The sequence below is a fragment of the Pyrgilauda ruficollis genome, unplaced genomic scaffold (assembly GCF_017590135.1).
Source record: "Pyrgilauda ruficollis isolate IOZ18807 unplaced genomic scaffold, ASM1759013v1 scaffold9, whole genome shotgun sequence".
Taxonomy (NCBI): domain Eukaryota; kingdom Metazoa; phylum Chordata; class Aves; order Passeriformes; family Passeridae; genus Pyrgilauda; species Pyrgilauda ruficollis.
The window spans coordinates 6,029,866-6,050,849 of NW_024531043.1; the positions used below are offsets into that span (position 1 = coordinate 6,029,866).

The 20,984-nt window shown below is 38.3% G+C and overlaps 1 protein-coding gene across 4 annotated transcripts in view; it reads right to left on the bottom strand.

Moving 5' to 3' along the window:
• Positions 1-20,984, bottom strand: part of LOC121364804 (protein HIRA) — a 32,826-nt gene that overhangs the window by 7,675 nt on the left and 4,167 nt on the right. The window contains exons 2-19 of one of the 4 annotated variants that reach the window (XM_041488367.1): positions 18,413-18,479; positions 17,541-17,651; positions 16,661-16,751; positions 16,078-16,172; positions 15,154-15,249; positions 14,182-14,342; positions 13,132-13,299; positions 12,493-12,606; positions 10,909-10,979; positions 8,889-8,994; positions 8,112-8,333; positions 7,318-7,403; positions 6,669-6,863; positions 5,158-5,328; positions 2,972-3,176; positions 2,106-2,210; positions 1,162-1,310; positions 280-441 (exon numbers count right to left, since the gene is read on the bottom strand). In XM_041488367.1, coding sequence (XP_041344301.1) covers positions 280-441; positions 1,162-1,310; positions 2,106-2,210; positions 2,972-3,176; positions 5,158-5,328; positions 6,669-6,863; positions 7,318-7,403; positions 8,112-8,333; positions 8,889-8,994; positions 10,909-10,979; positions 12,493-12,606; positions 13,132-13,299; positions 14,182-14,342; positions 15,154-15,249; positions 16,078-16,172; positions 16,661-16,751; positions 17,541-17,651; positions 18,413-18,479 — 2,375 coding nt within the window. Of the gene's footprint in view, positions 1-279; positions 442-1,161; positions 1,311-2,105; positions 2,211-2,971; positions 3,192-5,157; positions 5,329-6,668; positions 6,864-7,317; positions 7,404-8,111; positions 8,334-8,888; positions 8,995-10,908; positions 10,980-12,492; positions 12,607-13,131; positions 13,300-14,181; positions 14,343-15,153; positions 15,250-16,077; positions 16,173-16,660; positions 16,752-17,540; positions 17,652-18,412; positions 18,480-20,984 lie in introns of all 4 variants that reach the window. The other 3 variants (XM_041488366.1, XM_041488369.1, XM_041488368.1) reach the window with 3 other exon arrangements.

A 20,984-nucleotide genomic window follows, 5' to 3' on the forward strand; every position in this document is an offset into this window, starting at 1 on the left:
ACCCCCCAGTCCATTTCACATGCATCACAAGCATTTAAACCAGTGACCTCCAGCTGAGTCTTTATCCTCATTCTAGAATGAATTTCAATATTCTGGACTGTCAGCACAGAAACAAGATTTTGCTGAAACAGAACCAGTCCTGCCCAGTTACCTCTGCATATTCTACTGAAAAGTGGACTTGTGTTCAGACCTGATGTGGTTTAAGCTGCTGCCTCAGCAGCAGTGCAGGGACACAGCTGAAGGTACCTAAGAACACGGCCTGAGCCAGGTGGCCCTTACCAAACAGAGAGCGTAGCAGCAGTGGTGAGAGCCATGATGCAGGAACCTGTGCAGTGCAGGGTGGAAATGGGTGTATTCAATATGATGGGAGGAAGAAGGCGACGACCGCAAGCTGAAAATACTGACAGTGTTCGTTTCTCACAGGCCACAGTTACAATCTCACTGGAAAAAAAAAACAAAAAACAACAAATAAACAAGAAACATTTGCTTGTTGTCAATGCAAGTAGCATAAAACCAGGCTGAATTCTTAAGCTATCATACAACTTTTAGGGTAAATTCCCTAAAAAATAACTATTGCAGCTTTAAGAGAAAATTTTTGATACCAAGAGGAGAAGTCATAAACTAAACAGATCAAGGGACATAGCTGGAAATATCAGTAAAGCTTTTGGTTATACATAAGCTCTCCCTCAAGGCTGTACTTGTATTTAGCTTTAGAATCTGCTGCTTCTTTTTCAGGCTCAGAAATACACTTTCAGTTGAAACTCTGAAGTTGGAACTAGGCAAAATTAAAAAAAATAAGAGAAAAAATAGCAAAAGACTCAGGAAAATACTTTGACATGACCAAATGTGCCATTTCAGATTTTTCATTCTTTAGCAGTTAGCCCTTGAAAACCTGTCACTTAAAATTTAGTCAACTTTAATGAAGAAATTTAAAGGAGAAATGTAAAAATACAGGAAAATACTTGTAACTGGCTAATGTGAATTGTGATATTTTAAGACTGCATAGAGTTAATTCTTGAAGCAAAACTGTAGAGACTAAGAGCATTGCACACTTTTACCCATAAATACTTATTATGAAAAATAACTGTAAAGTGTACTTTTGTACACCTAAAATGACTTCTGGACTTCAGGACCCCCTTCCTCCAAAAGATACTCTCTTACCAGCTTCCTGCTGCAGCGAGGATTCGACTGGTCAGGACTGTCTCCCATTCCTTCCCTTCTCGATTACACTTTAACCTGCTCAGCTTTGAGCCCCCCACTGTGGTCATTTCATTCTCCACTTCAAGGTACATTGACGGATCTGAACTTATCTGAAATACAAAAAATAAAATAATTTTTGGAAGACGAAAAAAACTACTCAAAAAAGCAGCAACTACTATTAGAACCAAAACAATGCTGACTTTAAGAAAACATTTAAGTATGGCATTCTCTGTTTAATGTGGGTTCAAAATATACCATGGAACTTCAAAAGAAGCAGACGTCTGAAAATCAGCCTTGCCTAAAACACAAGTAATTTCTTTGCATTTGAAGCACAAACATAAGGAAAGGCTGTGCTAGTCTGTCTCTGCTTCCTAATTATGGGCACCAGATCAAGTCTCTATGTGCCCAGTCTCCCCACAGTCTTGCAATTGGAACCAGACTACCACAGCCTGAACACACCTTAAAACTATTTCATAAATACTTAAACATTACTGTTCAGATGCAGAGCACCTCCAGAGAGCTCTCAGAATAGCCCTGGTTTTATTCCTCGGTGGTGCACTCCCAACAGCACTGCAGTAACACGGCAGCAGCCACTCCCCCAGAGACTCTTATCTCCACCACACACTTTGGCTAACCAGGGGAGGGACTGATGAACCAGAGGTTCTCTCTCCCCTTTGGAGTTTAGCTGGGTCAGAAGTGACCCATTTTCAGCTGATTTGCCATTTTCTGTACTCATACAGACATATTCTTAGAAGCTAAAGCGTTACCATCTTGCTTGCTTGAACAAATACATGCACTCAAACATTAACTCAAAGGATGTAAATAACCTTAGGATATTTAAAAGAAAGCAGGATTTTTTTGTTTGTTTTTAAAGTATTAGGTTTTTTTCCTTATAGTCCACTTACTTGCAAAGTAAACGATTTCTGTGGGATTGGGGTTGGCAGTTTAAGTGCTAATGCTGGTGCAGAGATGCAAGCAGCATCCTTCTCAGAGGCCAGTGTAGCTGGGGACTGGAAAAAAATTGCAGAAATAGTTACATTTTTCTATTAAAAAAAGTGAAAACCAAATATATTCTACCAAATAGATTAATTTGAAAAAGAATTTTCTTAAAATTCCAAATAATGCCAATTACAAATGTTAGTCTTGTCCCAGTTAGTTGTATGAATACAAGTTTTTTAATATAGCTTCTAAGAACAAAGAAAAACAAAAAACTTGAAGTGGTCTCTCTTTTTTTTTTTTTTTTTTTAAACACTCCTATTTTCAGCTGCAACTAATTCATGAAAATTCTGGTGTACTACATGGGAAATCTAAGCTCTAGATACTGAAAACACAGATATCTATATGCCTGAAAATGATGGAAACTCTAATGCAACTACTTTAGCATTCTGAGGAAATTTATAACCATTTAAATCACCATAACTAAGCCACTTTCTTCTTCTTCTTGGACCACTCTCCATCATACACCACCAAAAACTGTTGGCATTTCATTTTATTCTATACAGTCTTTGGCAGACTAGCATTACTTAGCGAGCTGGGACCTTTAGTAAGTAGCTACATATCTATATAAAAGATAAGCACATTTGCCACACCATGTGCACCTGCTTTTTCTAAGCTTAAATTCTAAAACCAATAAATTCAAAGGCATGGAGGAGGGATGGCTAAAAATTCTGAGGGATTGATACTATTTGTGTTTTTTGAGTCAATGGAACAAGTCAACATGGGACTTTATTAACTGAACTTTGAAAGCCACAATGAATGTTAAATATTTCACCTGAACAGTTAAAGTTACTGGTACAAGCCTGGAGTCTTTCCGAGGCCTTCCTTTTTTCTTCTTTTCTACTGTTTCTCCCTCAAGTTCCAGTTTCCGTTTGGGTACACTGAGTGGTTTAACAGCTGGAATCTTCTCCTCACTGTCACTGCTGCTCTCCAGAATATCCTTGGGCTTATTGTCTTTAATTAAATTCTGATCCTTCAGTCTGTAAAACAAAAGTCTGTAAAAAAAAAGCTGATTCCAAAAGTTGTCATATGTCCTACATATTGCCTTCTTGCAGATAAGATGACAGCTCTTAGCCCTCTTTGAGTGTATTTCAAAGCACACAAAGGCAGGAGGAGGAAGCTGGAGAGGTATGGCAAACCCTTTCCAAAAGTACAATGTGCAATATAGATGTAAAGCAATCAGACATATTCTTCCCTTTAAAAAAATTAATCAAGCCAGCAGTTAGCCATGGGATAAAGTGGAAATAGCAACTTTACTTTAGCATTCAGTTCCAATTACCATCAGATGTCTTTCCCTGAGCTGATACAAATAATTCAGCACTCTAAGATGCAAGAGCAGTTCATCTTTTCCCCTTCAGTGGACATTAGACTTTCTGCTTATTCATGTAGAACTTCTGTCATTTTGTTGTCTACCCCCAGAAGTTGTTCTGTTCAGTTCTGACTACTGCAAAATGTGTGTCTGCAAACCACACACATGACTTCACTGCTCCAGCTGCCATTCCAGGAAACACAACTATGGAATCACAGAATGGCTGGAGTGGGAAGAGACCTTAAAGACCATCTGATTCCAACAACGTGCCATGGGCAGGGACACATTCCACCATAAGGCCAGGTTGTTCCAAGCCCCATCCCACCTGGCCTTGAACACTTCCAGGGATGAGACATCAACAGTTTCTCTGGGCAACCTGTTGCAGTGTCTACCACCCTCACAGTAAGAGATTTTTTACTAATATCTCATCTAAACCTGCCCTCTTTCAGTCTGAAGCCATTCTCCCTTGTCCTGTCACTATGTGTCCCTGTGAAAAGTCCCTGTCCAGTTTTTTTGCAGCCCCTTTAGGCACTGCAATAAGGTCATGCTGGAGCCTTCTCTTCCCCACGTTGTGCAGCCCCAGCTCTCTCAGCCTGTCTTCACAGCAGAGGTGCTCCAGCCCTCTCATTACCTTTGTGGCCTCCTCTGGACTTGCTCCAACAGGTCCATGTCCCTGTATAACTGAATATAATATAACCAATACAAAGTACAATCCCTGTGAGCTCTCTTGTTAACCATTATACCCTAAAATAGGTCATTTAATCATACTCTTCCCTTTCCCTCCAACAGCTGGTTATTAACTCACACTGTTTTGCCACTTATTCCTTAACTACTTGGCTTCAGAGAAATACCTTGCATAATCCAAACCTTTTTTTCTCTGGCATCTGAACTATGCCAAACAATACACTTTTATCCATATTTCAATGACACATTAGAAGCATTTATGAAAGTAATTTAATATATCTTGCTTTTGCATCACATGGTTAAGCTCTTTGACATAAAAATATTGATGTATAAAAACATGTTTTACTGATAGTTACTGGAGAACTATATACTTTTTTCTCTAGACTGGTATTTTTTTATTATTTGTTTTAGTGAAACAGGAATATTATGCCATAACACTATGTCACAAGACAAAATGCTTTCTTTTTTTTTTTTTTTTTTAATCATGTGGATCCTGAGCCAAAACCCTTTAAAGTCAGAGAATCTTCTCTGCATGCCTTCAAGGCATAAAGCTGAAATGTAACTGCAGCTACGATGCTGAGAGGTAATCTGCTGACATGTATGGTAATTTACCTTGAAGTAAATCTCTCTTGTACAGAGATGCAGGCTGGCTATTTTTAGCTGGTTTTGTCTTCTAAGGAGTCCAGCTGCACTCAGTGACACAGGCATGTGCACACACAGCCTCTTACAACAATAGTTTTAACTTGGAATATCTTGGACAATCTGTGTGATACCAAAATGCCAGGGACAAATGTACAAAGGGTAACAGCAGCACAGAATTCACCTGTTTGTAGCTGCCCCCTTCCTTCCAATAGCAGAAGAAACCCAAAACAACTTCTAGAGTGTCAGCAGTGTGACATCTACACCACACAGCATTAGTGTTTCAACTCTACATTATTACCTTCCTCCCTCCCCAGGCTAAGTCTTACCTGTCCACAACAGTCTGATTTGTGTTTGTTACAACAGCAGTCCCTGAGGTGGCTTTGGATCGTTCCGTGAATCGAGAATCAAACGCTTTCATAGGCTCAATCTTGGATGGAGTTGTCAACACAGAGGAAGATGATGCAGAAGGAGCAGCTGAGGCAGAGGTAGCATTTACACTGTCAAGAAAAGAGATGGCAAAATAAGGACTGAAAAATTTAGTACTGGTAAGCTGCATTGCTCATAACAACTAGCATTCATGATAGCGGCTAGAAAACCTTTCACTCAAACATATAATCAATTATAATATTCTGTTTCCACTCTTTCAGGGATCAGTGTTTTACAAGCTTTGTTTATTCTAAAAAGCGGTCTATGGTACACCTCAGAGCTTCATGTGGCCACATATCTGGATTAAAAGACCCTAATTCATTTACTGTGTATTTTAAATTCACAAAGTAAATGATACTTTCAGCTGGTACTTACTGGGAAAGGATCACTTCTTAAAATGATCACAGGGATTTCTGCTTTTACCCCTTGTTCAGGTTACCAAATATGCCCATTACAATATTATATTTCACTGTTTATCAACCAAACAATTTGGGATGAAACAATTCATGCCAGGTTTAGATTTTGTTGTTGAAAAATCCAACCTGATTATTAGGCCTTCCCAAGCACAACGCTAGGGCAAAGGAATGTGTTTTCCCCACACTAAAGCATTCCAGGGATCTATTATTTCAATAGCTGTTTACTTTAGGGATTTTTCAATTCATTCAGAGAATGAATGGCTCTAAAATAACTGATGCTTGTATTAAAAAGCTGCTAGAAGTACAATTTACAAAGAAAAGGATACTTAATAGTTTCATCTGTCAATCATTTCTCATAATCCACCCGCTCATTTTTTAATCTGTGGCCAATTTCAACCAAATTTGATGGAGAAGTAGAGGTTTCAATGACACTATGCTGCTACAAATGCTATAAAAACACACTGAGAAGAAGTCAGATCAGTGATGCAATGGACTGAGGGAAAAAACAAGTAAAGTTCAGTTGTTCTGTAATTAATTTGAAAGACACACTGGCCCATCAGCACATGTGCCCTGACAAGCCAATGTCACTGTGCTGTGATGGGGTTGTTACAGGAAAGAAGGACCACCACGTCTAAAGAGAGGACACAGGTCAGAAATGACACAGGTCATTTGATGTAAAGTAGGTGTCATTACTTACACTACTGGAACACCTTCCACCAACTCATAAGTAAATCATTTTGCTAAAGCATTAGCAATCAGCTGTGCACTTCATTGCACTGATGTTCACTGCCAGAACTACGTACATGGATTTATTCATTCCCAATTTATCAATATTTAAAGTAACCAAACACTAATAAAATCTCCATGTTTTCAGGAAGATTAGATTCTTGGGGTTTTGCAGCAAGGAAACCACTTTAATAATTTCTTCATTATAAAACTATGAACAAGAATCAAAAACTAAACAGACTCATGTGAGTGAAAAACCAAATACTGACCCATCTTTATTGGCTGCATCATCTGTTGGTTTTATACTGGCTGCTGTTGGCTCTACAGAAGGCTTTGAAGTATTAAGGGAATTTGCTGCATTAGAATCTAGTGACATGAGCTGCTGGTTACTTTGAGAAGACATCATTGAGCCAGACAGAGTTCCAGATATTGGGATGCTATTGAAAAATGCTGTAGAAAAATCCCTAAACAAAAAGACAAACAACAAATACATTTCTCAAAACAGTTTAAAGACAATTCAAAACTAGTAATTTTAGCTAAAATATTTATTCCATTCTTCCTTTTCCACATGTGGATACTCATATGCAACCTAAATAAATCCCCAGTACCTTTTCAGAGTAATTTCTCATGTCCAAACCATATTAAAGCTGGTACTAATATAGATATAAATCAACAATACATTAGAGCATTGTTAAGCTATAACAGTAAATAATGAGAATTAGCCTGATCTATTAGAAGTGAGATCTTATGGCCAAAGAACACTGGTTGAAACTGTATTTCATAAGAATACACAGTTATTTCCAGTAAGTGCTTTATGATGCCCTAAGATGGACTGCCAAGCCTGGAACAGGGAATAAAACAAACAAACAAAAAGATAAGAAGGCAAAGAAGGATTTTACAGATTACTTCCAAACATACCCAGTGTCCAGTTGAGCTATGCAGAGAGGTGTGATCCTTCTCCGACCATCTGCTGTTCGTGTTTCCACTTGTTTTTTTAAGAGATTCTGTTGGGAAATACATTTTCTCATAATTTCTGATAAATGGGAAATGTTATTTTAATTTTTTTTTCAAACTGACAAAAATAGATGTATTAGAAGAGGTGCCTCAATTAAAAATCTGTTAGCAAAGACTTTTTCCCATAAACACAAACAATTTTCCAATTTTCAACCTATCCATCTGTAGAAAAGGCATTTGTGGAGAATGTAATCTGCTCTCCACTTTAGAATCAAGTCTAAAACATTGTGCATATCAAATCTTTAATTAAAGTTGTGTTCTATGTTTAGGACAGAATTAAACAATGCTTTCAACTATTGTAATTGAGAAACTGAAACACAGTTCTACAGCTTTGTCATTAGTTACTCTTGGTTTCCTTCCTGCACACCAAGAATTCTGCACCCATCACAGAAACATCCACAAGCCTGCTTCCACATAGCCTTACTTCTGCTTAAAAGCATTTCAGTTTTCAAAAAGTCCCAGTAAATGACCCACTAAGTTCATCAGCTGGGCCATACACAGGCTGCAAGATGCCATTCAACACAAATAAGGCCAAAAAGTCCCAGTAAATGACCCACTAAGTTCATCAGCTGGGCCATACATACATTTCACATGGCTGAAAGATGCCATTCAACACAAATAAGGGCACAGAAACTGGTTCTTTCCTGAGAGTTTGGTATTTAGTGACTCAGTATTTGACAGTGCCCAAGAGCACCTACCTTTCTGATGTCCTCCAGACTCTCCCCATTTACCATGCTTGCCACTTTGGGAGCTGTGGCATTCCCAGAGCCTTCCCGAATTGAGGCATTCTTCTGATCCCCCTGCTGCTGCTGTCTCTGCTGGTACTTGAGCATCTCTGGATTCTCAATAATGGTGGTGGACAACTGAGCTTCAGTCATGATAGCCAGGCTTTTGCCATAGGTGGACTGGTGAATGTTGCTCTGGGGGCATTAAAGATGTGGGTGACCATGACATCACTGATTATAATACAAGGGAATCACACAGATCTAATGGAATCCATAAAATGCCCCCTGTAGCACTGATATATCAGATTTTTTTCTTTGTGTTTTCAACTAACACTAAATAAATATGTAAAATAAATGAAATTCAAAGCTCTAGTTGCTAATAGCAATGAGAGGAAAAACAGCCAAGAGCAATCAGTTTAAAAATACTTGCATATATGCAAGTGAAAGAGTAATTTTATAGTGCATTGAAGCACTCACTTCTTGTTTCCTTGGCCAAATAATTACTTCAGATCTATAACGATGTGTAAGCAAGTGGATGTTTTCCAAATTCTTTCTTTCCAGAACAGAAACTAATACCACACATTCACTTCTTGACTACTCTTTTTTAATGATTTGTAAAGCAGACAAGAGCAACACATTTTCTAGAATATGGAAATGAGTTACTACATACTTCTATAAACATGTCAGTATTTTGACTGAATCAATACATCCCTGAAATATGATCAAAGGTTCTCTGAGTGCTTACTGTACCTTTTCCTCCTCGCTGAGTGGATCCCCAAGTTCATCCTGGGAAAAGTCCAAAAATGCCACTGATCCATCCATGGAACACACCAGGATACCAAGTCCATTAAGAGTCCTAAGGGAAATAAAGGTCCAACTTTGTTTTTAATCTCTTTCATTCAAGGAAAGATGATGGACTGTTCAATAAACTCTGATGGATTGTTCAATAAAAATCTCAGCTTAAGACTTATTATCACAGCAATAACTCATGGAACCAAAGAAGTGGGACAGTGAGGAGACAGGATGACAGGCAGCAGAGTCCCTGTGCCAATGCTCCTTTGCAGACTGCACAAGGATGGTGGCACTGGGACAACAACCTGCCCATGGCATGAAAACTTTCCTGAAGGCGTAAACCTGAATAGTGTTCACAATGAACAGTGAGAGAAAATTATAAATGCATTTCTTTCAATAGATGAGAAGTTTTTGTGCTAATGGAAGTTTGTGCTAATGGAATGGACCCTCAGCTGACAAGCAGGCCAAAAATCTTGGTACTAGGCAAGAACACAGGCTTCATTTTGTTACTGTTCAATTATCTGGGTTTTAAGCAAACTGCACATGTGTTTATTTGTGGGGATACATAGTAGACCTCTTCTGGAAGTCAGGTTTTCTTAGCAAAGAGAGGAGAAACTATCTTAATAGAATGATAAATCTTGCATATTTAACCTATTATTGCACATTTGAAAAAATACTTGAATTTTGACTTCTACCCCAGACACTTTTAAGTACAGAGCTCACACAGACAGTGACACAGTGTCTTACAGATGAATTGTTACACAGAAGGGAAGAGGAAAGGAAAACTGGCACAACTCCAAAGTCCTAACCTAGTTATTAAAAATCTATTACAAGTACCACAGCTACAGGCATTTGGAAACCCCTATTTTTGTGGCAGCTGAGGCTGGATGTGATGCCCTGAGAGCATCACATCCAGAGAAACCAGCCTCAGCACCATGAAAGAAGGTACACCAACAGTACTCCAAATTAGAAAAAAGTAAACTCATGTTGAAAGTTTTCTTTGTGCTTAGCAGAGAAAATTGCTGAGCTCCTATTGACCTCTGGATCCAAGCAATTGTTCTGTGAAAACATAATCACTCACAGATATTATATTGACGGATCCAAGTCTAAAATTCTAAACCAGAAATTATATAGATATAACAATATAATAGTACCAGGTTTCTCAGAATTTACTCAGTCTGTTTGCAGAATGGAACACATTTCTGGGAACACTCCATATTATTGACATTTTATCCATCTGTTTCAATTTGTAAACAGGATATAAAATACCAAGCTGCCTGATGATCCTTTGTCTCTCAAATACCCCACAAAACCATTTCCTCACAAACAACAAAATGTTAACCAGCTATTACTCCCAATGACTTCATGCCATGAAAAATGTGCAAATTGCAGATGGAGAAATAAAAAACACTACAGGAAAACTAAACTATTCAAAGCTATTGTACTATAACAATAGCAGCATTTCTCATTAAATAGTCCACTTTCTGGCTTTCTAGCCTTAATCTGTTAACGAAAGAAAAATGTTTTGGTTTTGAAAGCTTTTTTTTGTGGTTCACTGAGCTTCAAGGCAAAATCCACATGGCACATAGAAACCAGGAAGCTTTAAAATTCACCGTGTAAACCCACCAAGAGATTGTTGCAACTGTTAAGGGAGAATTTCAGAAGTGAGGAAGTGATAGAATTAAAACAACCTATGTCAGAGAATCGTAACAAGTAGCAACTCATTCCACAGCTATTTTACTGTGTCTTGCTCTAAATACATTACTATTTGTTCAGTTAATAACCTCAAGTGATCATGTGCTATTTGCTCATATTTACTACCAAAGATGCTGCAGCACAAACAAAACCTTCAGGAACCAATTATTTGTGTTCCAACAACCACAATCTGTACTGTGTTAAGGCATTTCCAGTTAATAAGTACACCTAAAGTTGATAACAATGCTTTGGCTTCCATAATAAACAGCAGAAATCAACTTACCAGGAGATGTCCATGATTGACTTGTCAAACAGCTCATGTATGACAACTAAAGGTCGCTTCAGACACGTGAGCTTAAGAAAACAAGAAACAACATTCAGAAATGTACAAGTTCTACACTACCACAGATAGTACCACATTAACACTCTCCCAGAGCCTCACAATATGCACCAAACAAGATCTGGCCAGGAAACAGCTGCATGCCTGGTGGTGCATCTGAAGCACCAAGTCACCTGTTCCACTGCTGGGACAGAAAACCTCTGGAGAAGAACAGCTGACATTCAATTCTCCTTTCTGAAACACAGACTGAATTTCTTAATCAACTTTGCCTTTACACCACAGTCATAAAACACTCTCTGCCACTCCAAAAGCAATTCCACAGATGCAAAAGACAGCTTCTATTCTAAGCTGTACTGAGATAAGGATGCTGCAAACTGCCAGCACAAGAAGACAGAAAACAGATTAGGTTTCCACGTCCTCACTCGGACTACTTGTCTGAGATGAAACCTATCAAGAGCAAAGGGAATTTGACTCACAATTACTCTTAAAGAGAATTCCTCTCTACTTAAGAATCAGCTTAGTAATAAAGAACTGAATACGAAAACTCCAATAACCTGCTCTAAATTAGACATTCTAAGCTCTTTAATGTCAAACCAATGGACTTAACATCTTTAAGTGTATAGTACAACTGAAATGAAGCAAATGTTGATATAGTCATGGAAGTTTCATGCTCACAGGTTCACAGATGCAGTGTCACTGTCATCTTCAGTAGCTATTTATGCTTTATAGGTCTTCACTCTATATATGTTTATTAAGCTCCTCAAGGCAAAGACAACCTATAACTTTGCAAGTCTGTGCTACCTTCTGTAATTTCAACAGGCACTCCAAATGAAATCTTCATAATATAAATAGAAAGTAAAATATACCAAGTGATACTTTGATATGGGTATGCGCTGGTAGCCATTACCAGAAACAGATTTAGTTATGCATCCAGAGATTGATGGATAAATATCACACTGGAAGCTATAAATAGCAGATTGCAGTTAGCAATTGGTGGGTTCTGGCACAAGTCCTCATCACAAAGCTTTACAAATCAGCTAAATTGATTCCCTGTATTTTCCAGTTGCATTTAAAAATGTAAAAATAGCTACTCTTCTCTTAGCCAGAATAAAAACTTTAGCGTAGATTTTAAAGTAAAACCAAAACTAGACATCAAAAACTTGAAAGAATACTCAAAAAGCTCGTTCACTTTCACATCCCTTTCCTTTACAAGGACAGAAGACAAGCAAAACTATAAAAATAAGGTTGCATTTATTAACTGTAGTAAAATGTTTTATCCACCAACAGCTGCTCATCCTTACCAGGGCACACTCTGCCACTGGCTTCTAACTGCTCTTTCCTTTAGAGGAATGAATTAATACCAATTCACTTCCTTACCACCCAGCTAAACCTGTAACAACAGAGACAAAAAAAACCCTAAACATGAAATGAAATATAAGACCTAATGCTGTACATGTGACCTCTGTGCTAAAGCCCCAAATTATCCAATGGCCACATTAGTTCAAAGGCAGCAAAGAAACCACTTACCCAGACTGAAAGAGATCGATCTTTGCTACCGACAGCACAACAGCAGTAGGGACAACTTGACTTGGTGGAGCTCCCATTCTTTTGTTTCTTTTTGAAGATTTTTGGATTGAATTTCTGAACAAATGAAATGCCCAAATTTTATCATAGCAATTACATTTCAGCAGAAGATCTGCTTTCTAAGCAAATTTTCCACTTAAGAGTGAAAAAACAACATTTCATAGAAATAAAGTCCTGAACCAGACTCTATAAGAGCACTGACACAAGCTGCAGAGGCTTTCTTAAGGGGTTTTCTGAATGCCTTCACAGGAAAAGCAAACAATATTAATTTTACTAGGGATCAGAAGCCCACTAGAAACTTAAATCATGTTAATCAAGTCACTGAACAGCCAACAAAGCTGATTTTTGACATTCCTAACATGCTTCTGTATTCCCCTTTGTCTCGTTCATCGACATCCAGTTCTCTTATCACAACAGCCACCTGATTGCTTCCAACACGTAAAGCTGACATTTTTTAATCACCACCATGCATTTTCTTTACTAATCTTGACACCCATCTTCACCTCTTGTTCCATTTAGGCATAAAATTATCAAAAATCAACAGGTTTTAACTTCAGGGATAAATTGCTACCACTCACTCACCACTACTGTAACTGCCTTCCGGTGCCCTACAAAATCCATGTTGGTTTTCCATCCATCCCTCTCAATGATCTGAGCAGTGGGTCCAGAATTATTCATGGCATGAGCAGAAACAAGATAGTGACCATCAGGTGACCAGCTAAGGCGCAACACATGAGTTGTCCCTCCACACTGACAAAAAAAAGAGCATACCAGAGCTTTAAAAGTGTTTGGCAAACAAAGGGTTTGTAATACAAACTATTTAAATTTCAGATTTGGGAATATGATTATAAAGTAAGTATCCTGAGAATATAAGAGAATGACCTCACACACAATTCTCAGCATTTGGCCATCTTTACACAGGTGATGTGGTGTAACTTAAGAAATCCTATCAAAAGGTGGGGGAAGGAACTTTTCTAAAGGAAAGACAAATGTTACATCTTTTTGGATACTGTTTCCTCAGTATTTATCACAGCCCTAGTTAGTAACACAGCAACCACTGATGATGAGACTTCAGCTTGCCACACCAGCTCCCACAGGAGTTGAAGCAGACAAAGTCTATAACAAAGAGCAACTGCACTAATCACAATACCCTCAGATCACTGCAGAACACTCCACTCACCAAGCACCAGCTTCTGTCCCCAGGAACTTGATCTCCTCATCACAGTCATCACCTAACAGCCCTATGATGCCAGACCAAAGATCCTTCCCAAGTACTTACCTCATTTCTGATAGTGGCCAATAGAAATTCATAGGGAAGAATGTCAGACTATTATGATCAGAGTGCAAACACTTCCCCAGAATAACCACTACATTTGCAGAAGTTTACTTAATTGCTTATATAACCCATGTAAACTTTTGATATCCACAATAACAAATGGCAATAAGACTCTCTAGTCAATCATATTTTTATGAGAAAGTAATTTTTCCCCCTCTTTTGTAGCTGCTATCTAAGAGCTTTATTTGATTCAGCACTAGTCAATTAATTCATGTTTGTGCAGAATCCAAGTTATTCTTCTAGTTTTCATTCATTCTAAGGGAATTCACTTTGAACAGTCACATATTCTGAAGTACCTCATCAAAGGGTTTTGTGATGCTGGTTTCCAGCTGCCAGTCCATGGTCCGCCACACCTTCAAACTTCGATCATCAGCCTGAGAGGCAATGTATTTTCCAACAGGATCCCAGGTCAGCCCTTTCACTAAGCCAGAATGCCCCTTCAAAGTGGCAAGAATTTCTGTGCACACAAAAATTGAGAATAGAGAGTAGTTACCACTATCTCCTTCAGGACAGTGTTGAGAAAATTTACAACATCTTTTTGGAACAATGTATTTAAGTATAACCTCCTTTAGTGTAGAAACAACATATCAACCACATTAGAACCTGTTCTTAAGAAAAACTGATATACAAGAAGTGGTAAGGAGAGTTCTGGCAAAAATAAGAGGTGCAAAACTCTTTAGAAGACAGGTCAGAGCAGCACAGTCCCAGCGCTTCAGAGCAGCACTTTGAAGCTGTGGAAAGCAGCACTTGAACTGGAATTTCAGTTAAACATTCACCCTTTCCTCCACACCCAAAGATTATCACAACTAATCCAGCTTTGTGCAGCAAGTGTGAACCAAGTCAAAGTTGTGACTCAACAGACACACAAGGCTGGCAGACCTGGTAACCTACTTTCAGTCACACTCTTGCTTATCAGCCTGTGGGAGGAGAGACTGAGAGGGAGCACAATCAGCTTCAAAGTCTAAAAACTCTGGTATCAGTATTGGAAGCCAGGTTAAAATAAATGCCATGTAAATAAACACATGCAATCATGACTTTCACGTAAAATCAGCAGCACAACCTGAATGCAGCTGTTGTCTGCAGTGTGGAATCCCCTGCTCATTGCCACCCAAACCTGGAAGAAGGACAGACTGCCAGACTGCAGGTGTGTCACCCCAGAAAACAGACAACTCAATCCCTCCTAGAGATTTGAAGTCAGTGAAATACACCCAAGGAGGGAAGACTTAGTCACAAAGTTTTACATGCTGGCACATCTTTAGAGCTCTCACCTGGGAATTTGACAGCATTCCAGATGACAACAGTGTTATCAACACTACAGGATGCCAGCCAGGCATCGTGTGGAGACCATGCTACATCCATCACATCTGTTTGGGAAAAGGAAGTTTCCATTTAAGAGATTGATGGTAATGAGAAAATCAAAAAGTCTTTTTACAAAGAACTTGTGTTCTCTGTAGCAATATTTTCCTATCACTGAGAAATGATTACCACCTCACTAAAGTGGAAGGTAAGAAAGCAACACTCATTGGGAGTGATTCTCCCCAACCTGCAATGTTCAATGGGGCTCAAGAAAAAAAACAACAAAAGGGAAAGAATGCAATGTTTAGTGATGCAGGAAGTACTAATGCCTGCACAAAGAACTTTGTCTTGTTCTGAATGAAAAAGTAACAGAAGCTATTACAGTGCACTCACTTTGCTCCAACACACGTGGAGTGATCAAAGTGATTGCCATCTTGATTTTAATCACATCTCATGTCAGCAAATGCAAAATGCATTTGAAATTATTCATTTATTAAAATTTTGCATTGCTCTTTAGATGTTTTTCTTCTAAATAAACATTGATATTCTTTGTTTTAAAATAATATGGTCTTTTGCCAATCAGATTATTCACTGCTAGTGTGAACATTTAATTAAAGGCACAGTTTAGCTTCCTTTATTCAGATTCACTTTTAAGCTAGAAAATAGCAAAATATAAGTTTCTTAGTTGTTAATTTTTCTCCTACATACCATACTTGCCAGAAGTTACTTGTATGAAAATTGCATTTCATTCAAAATTATTTATTTTTAATTTTTGTTATTGCTCTTAAAATTATTTACTGCCTTGCCACCAAATATATATTCCAAACATGATGCTGAAAAGCAATTTTTTTCCAAATACATGCAAATTATGTTCATTCAAACACCTTGAAACTTACCCCCTGAATGGCTTCTGAGAATCGACACACACCTCCACTGCTCAACATTAGTCAGTTTGCTACTAGAACCAAACACAGTGCTAGGTCCAATGTACCTAATTAAAATAGAAACAGTTATAAGAAGAACCACCACAAGCTCTTCACTTTTTAATAAGAAAATCAGCTGCACAGTACACTTGTATTTTATAGTCAGTTATTTCTACAATACAGAAGGGGGGAAAAGTGCATTTTTTTAGAGAGAGTAATTCCAGTTATTAAAAAATTAGCTTCAATAAAATGTAGAATTTCTATAGAGAGCATAAAATGGTAACATTTAAGGTGACTCTTCAAGTCTCACCAGGAAGTTTCCTTCAAGGACAGAAGAAAATGTCTCAGCTCCTCCAGAGGAGAGAGACTGCCCAGGCAGACACCGTCCAGCCCAGCAGGCCACATCTCCACCACTGTGGTGTCCCAGCTTTCAGCTCCTTCCACACCAGGTGGAGCACTGAGCTTACCAAAGGGCAGCACAGGGAGGAAACACTAAGATGTCACAGAGTAACCTCCTTGAAATGAAACACAGAGCTGAAGGAAGAAAGATGCTTACGCAGCTCGTTTCCACACCATAATCAGCTTGTCATCTCCCCCCGAGGCCAAGTAAACTCCATTGTTTGACCATCGCACACAGTTCACACAAGCTGAAAGGGAGAAGAGAAAGTTTGCAAGAAGAAATATGTGAATAAGTGGTTCTGGACTGCAGATAGGATTTATATTACAAATAAACAAAACTTGACAGGAGACATTTAGGATTTAAGTGGGCTTTTCTCACTCAAAGCAGTTACTCTTGTCTGCCTTAGATAAATGAATTGGTACTTATCTTTCAATAGCAGTTGAGGAATTTCTTACTTAAAAAACTCTATTCCTTATCTAAAAAAGCTTCACCAAAAGAGGCTTGAAGGAAGAAAGATTAATATTCCTCTAATGAAGGAAACTTCTTCTAGTAAATAAAGTGGGATTAAGAGGGCAAAGAAGGAGAGGTATATTTTGAAGAAAAGAAGGGACAACTTGTCAGGTGACCCTACTAATTCCATGCAATGATCTATAATGTAATAAGTGTAATAATTTATAACTATAACCAATATACTTCATATGATGTATCTTTTATACTTACTTCTTCTGTCCTTTCCTTCAAGCTCTACAGTTTCTCAGAATGTGCATTATCAAATACTTTATGGCCACAGCTGATAAAAGCTTATAGGGAGGAGATTTCCAAAGGTATCTATAGTCCTCTGCACATTCCCTCACATTTTAACAGCATTTTCTGCTGAATATCTTGAAAAGTATACAGCCAAAGTATGAGACCACTCTGCTGTGTTTTATTGATTCTTCACCATTGGACAAGCATTATTTTTGCAACTGCAGACATGTAAGTCTTAAGCTTTGGCAAATTACCAATAGCCAGCAACTAAACCAACCAAGTTTGTTACCTAAGTGATTGTCCATCTGACAAAGCATCTTGGGGATATTTTCATTCTTTTCATCTTCCTCTTTCAGGACAGGAGCCATATTCCAGATCACAACTTTGCCAGAATCCTGACCTGTAAGAGACCAAAAAATTCCCCCTTCTAAATACATCCAAAAAAGCTTTTCAAATCAACCTCAGTTCCAGAACACATGTGAAAATGTAGGCATTGCTGCAGTGGGGACTTTGGAAGCAACTGAATACAGATGTCACTTTGATATAATTAGACCAAATCAGAAGTGTTTTATTTCTCTTAAAGCTATTAAAAATAAATTTATATAGCCTCATACAAAAGTCATACTGTACATAACTGATACCATCTGTAAGGACAATTACTTGTAATGAAATTGTATTTTAAAAGAGAAAATATACATATTCAAATACTAAATTGCAATTATTGTAGCTAACATAAAATTTTTCACTATTGTGAACCAAATAATATTTTTGCATATATTTCTTAAGCTATTCTATTTATATAATTGGATTTTTCTGTTCCAATAGCTCTACTCTTTAGCAACTGAAAAAGCTCAACTGCACATCCAGTTCCTCTTCAAATTAAAAGGAAATTTGGCCCATATGGCCATGACCCAATCACTGATAGCAGCTACTATCTCAATGGCATCCAAGGGGATGAGGACATCAGAACATGTAACCCTGCCTTCTGCAGGAGCAGCAGCACTTCCCAATACATTTTCATAGCTTACATAATTATCTGTTTCTCAGAGATAAAAGTGATGTCTTTTTAAAAGGGTCAAACCAATTCAAGTACTGTGAAAGCACAAGATTATTATTATTATTACCCACAACTCTGTTTTCTACCAGTGTACACAGACTTACCTTGTCCTCCTGTTGCAAACTTGGTCCCATCTGGGTGAATGTCCACTGAAAATATTGGCTTTCCTGGAATTAGAGGACAAACAGCAACATAGTGAATTGTTTTACATTCAAGAGAATGCAGTAACACCAGAACCACCATAACTCTTCTGGCTGACAAGTGACTTTCTTCTTCTAAAGGCTCGAGTTGTAAGAATTACAGCTGACTACAAGAGCTGAGAGCAGCTTGCTGACAGAAATGGCAGCCTATTAAAAGCCTATTTGGAAGTTATCATGCCACAAAAACCAGAGATAACCAGGGACACTTAATCCAGCAGGATATGCCAAATACCTCAAAGCAAAGTAATACCACAAAGCAAGTGCCAACAAGGCAAAACTGTATTTGAGTATGCAATTTCTTCCAGGTTTCTACAGTTCATTAGCTGATGACCTGAAGCAAGTCTTCTTTTGGTTTCTGTTTTTGTTTTTTTAAAATCCTTCCCAATCTCAGGCTGCATCTGTTGGTCACACAATTACCTGTCTCAAATTTCAATTCCTTAATGAAAGTCTTCTACCCAAAGCCTAGTTTTGATTTTATGGCTTCCATAGAGAAAGAGGAGGACTAACCAAGAATAGTATTACTCTTAAATCCTTTAATTCTCCATATGCTATATCTTTCTGAAGAAAGCTAATAATTTTACTAGAATGTAAACTCTGTAACAACATAGCTGGGGAACAGCTTTGGAAACCAGAAAGCCCTCACTTCCAACCTGTTCTGCTCCAACCACTGGCTCATATTCACTCTCTGTATGTTCACAGTTGTTTTAACCTTTGCAGAGGAAAAGGAAGAGGGGAGCAGCAAGCTTCCTGCCTTTCAGAGATGCTCCAAGAGCCACCACTAAGGATCATTTGAAAGAACACGCATGCGATTTCCACATCCAAAGAATTTCTGGCAGCACTTCCAACCCGCTCAAACTGGAATGCCTCTGCAAGCAAGATCACATATATGCCACTACAAAATAAGGCAATTTATCAAACAGCCAAAAGTACCAGTACCCACACACCAAGATTACTTGATAAATTTCCCATGAGTGTCAATCTTGTGCTGCATCTTCATGAGATCTTAAGACATAAATGATAAAACCTGATCTTATCCAACAGCAAGTTTTATGTGCAACTGTAGCAACTGAAACCTTGACACTAAACTCCTAATAAAATCCAAATACCCACTATTTCTTACTTTTTGAGGGATACACATTTGGCTTCATTTTGACTTTTGTATCCTTTATGTTGGCTTGTTTTAAGGTTTGTTTTATTTGGATTTATATTGCAACTCTGACATGTGACTTCCCTTAAAATTTTCACAGGCAGCCAAGCAAAGACCTTACGCACAGAAAGATGGCACTCAACTTACATTCCTTCCAAGTCCTTCAGACCACATAGCACACATGAGCTGAGACACACATGAGCTGTGGTTTTTCTTCAGCTTGTTGTGCCTGATTCTCGCTTTTATTCTATTAACTCAAATGCAACATTCAGGGCTAAGCTGAATATTTAGAGAAACAAACAAGAAACAAACATTTATTTTACCCTTTCCAAAACCTGGAGTTTTCCTTATATTAAACCAGTGCATCATTTGAAATAGTTGAACCCATTGAAACTTACTGAAAAGGCCACTCGGGAGACCTCAGAGGTGGAAGAGGTGACATTTTCAATTTGCACTGAATCTTGGGCAAGAAGAGCTCATACACTCTGGTATTTGCCATTAGATGTGTAGGGCAGAGTAGGAAGCCAGCTGTCAAAGACCTCTGAATTCTACTAACCTGGCTCATTTTGCCTCTGTATCATTAGCACCAAGAGAAAACTTTCCCAGCAAATCAGAAAGAACAGCAACCTAGCCACCTCCACCACTACTAGTCAGGCATATTCAGATATGCCACACATTCCAAAAAATTGTCATTGCACTCATTGCTCTGCAAAAATTACTGACATGATACAATTTTCCTTTCCTTTACTACATGTCTAAAACTACCACAGCCTCTCCAATTTCTGCCTTAAGACCACAACTCTACAGGAACAGTAACATCAGCTCTCTCCCTTCTCCTGGGCAAAGATTTTTCTTTTGAAAGAAAGGGGCTTGAAGAAACTCAGCAAATTACTTTGCTTAGAGAGCCAGAGGTAACTTAGCTACAAATTGTCCATAAATGCTTAAAATTAGCCACACCAGGGAAAATGTCCACCAAGCCCAGTACTCTGTGTCAGAAACCAGCACTAGATAAGTCCCTGAGGATCTGTACAATGGTAAGCACACAATGCTTCTTCCTAAGATAATCTTCCAACTCCAAAGAAATAACAGTTCTGACTTCTTGAATCAGGGGCCCTCAATGGACTTCCCTCTATAAATTCAATCAGCCATTTCTCAGATCCATAATTCAACAACCCCTACACAAAGAGATCCACTGCTCAGCCATGCACTCTGAGGAACCTTCTACTCTGAGGAGCTGTACCCGCTATTTGTTACTTTAATGCAATTAATTCTTGTACACAAGGGCAGTGAATGAAAATCACTCAACACTGATCCCTTTTCTGTCACTCA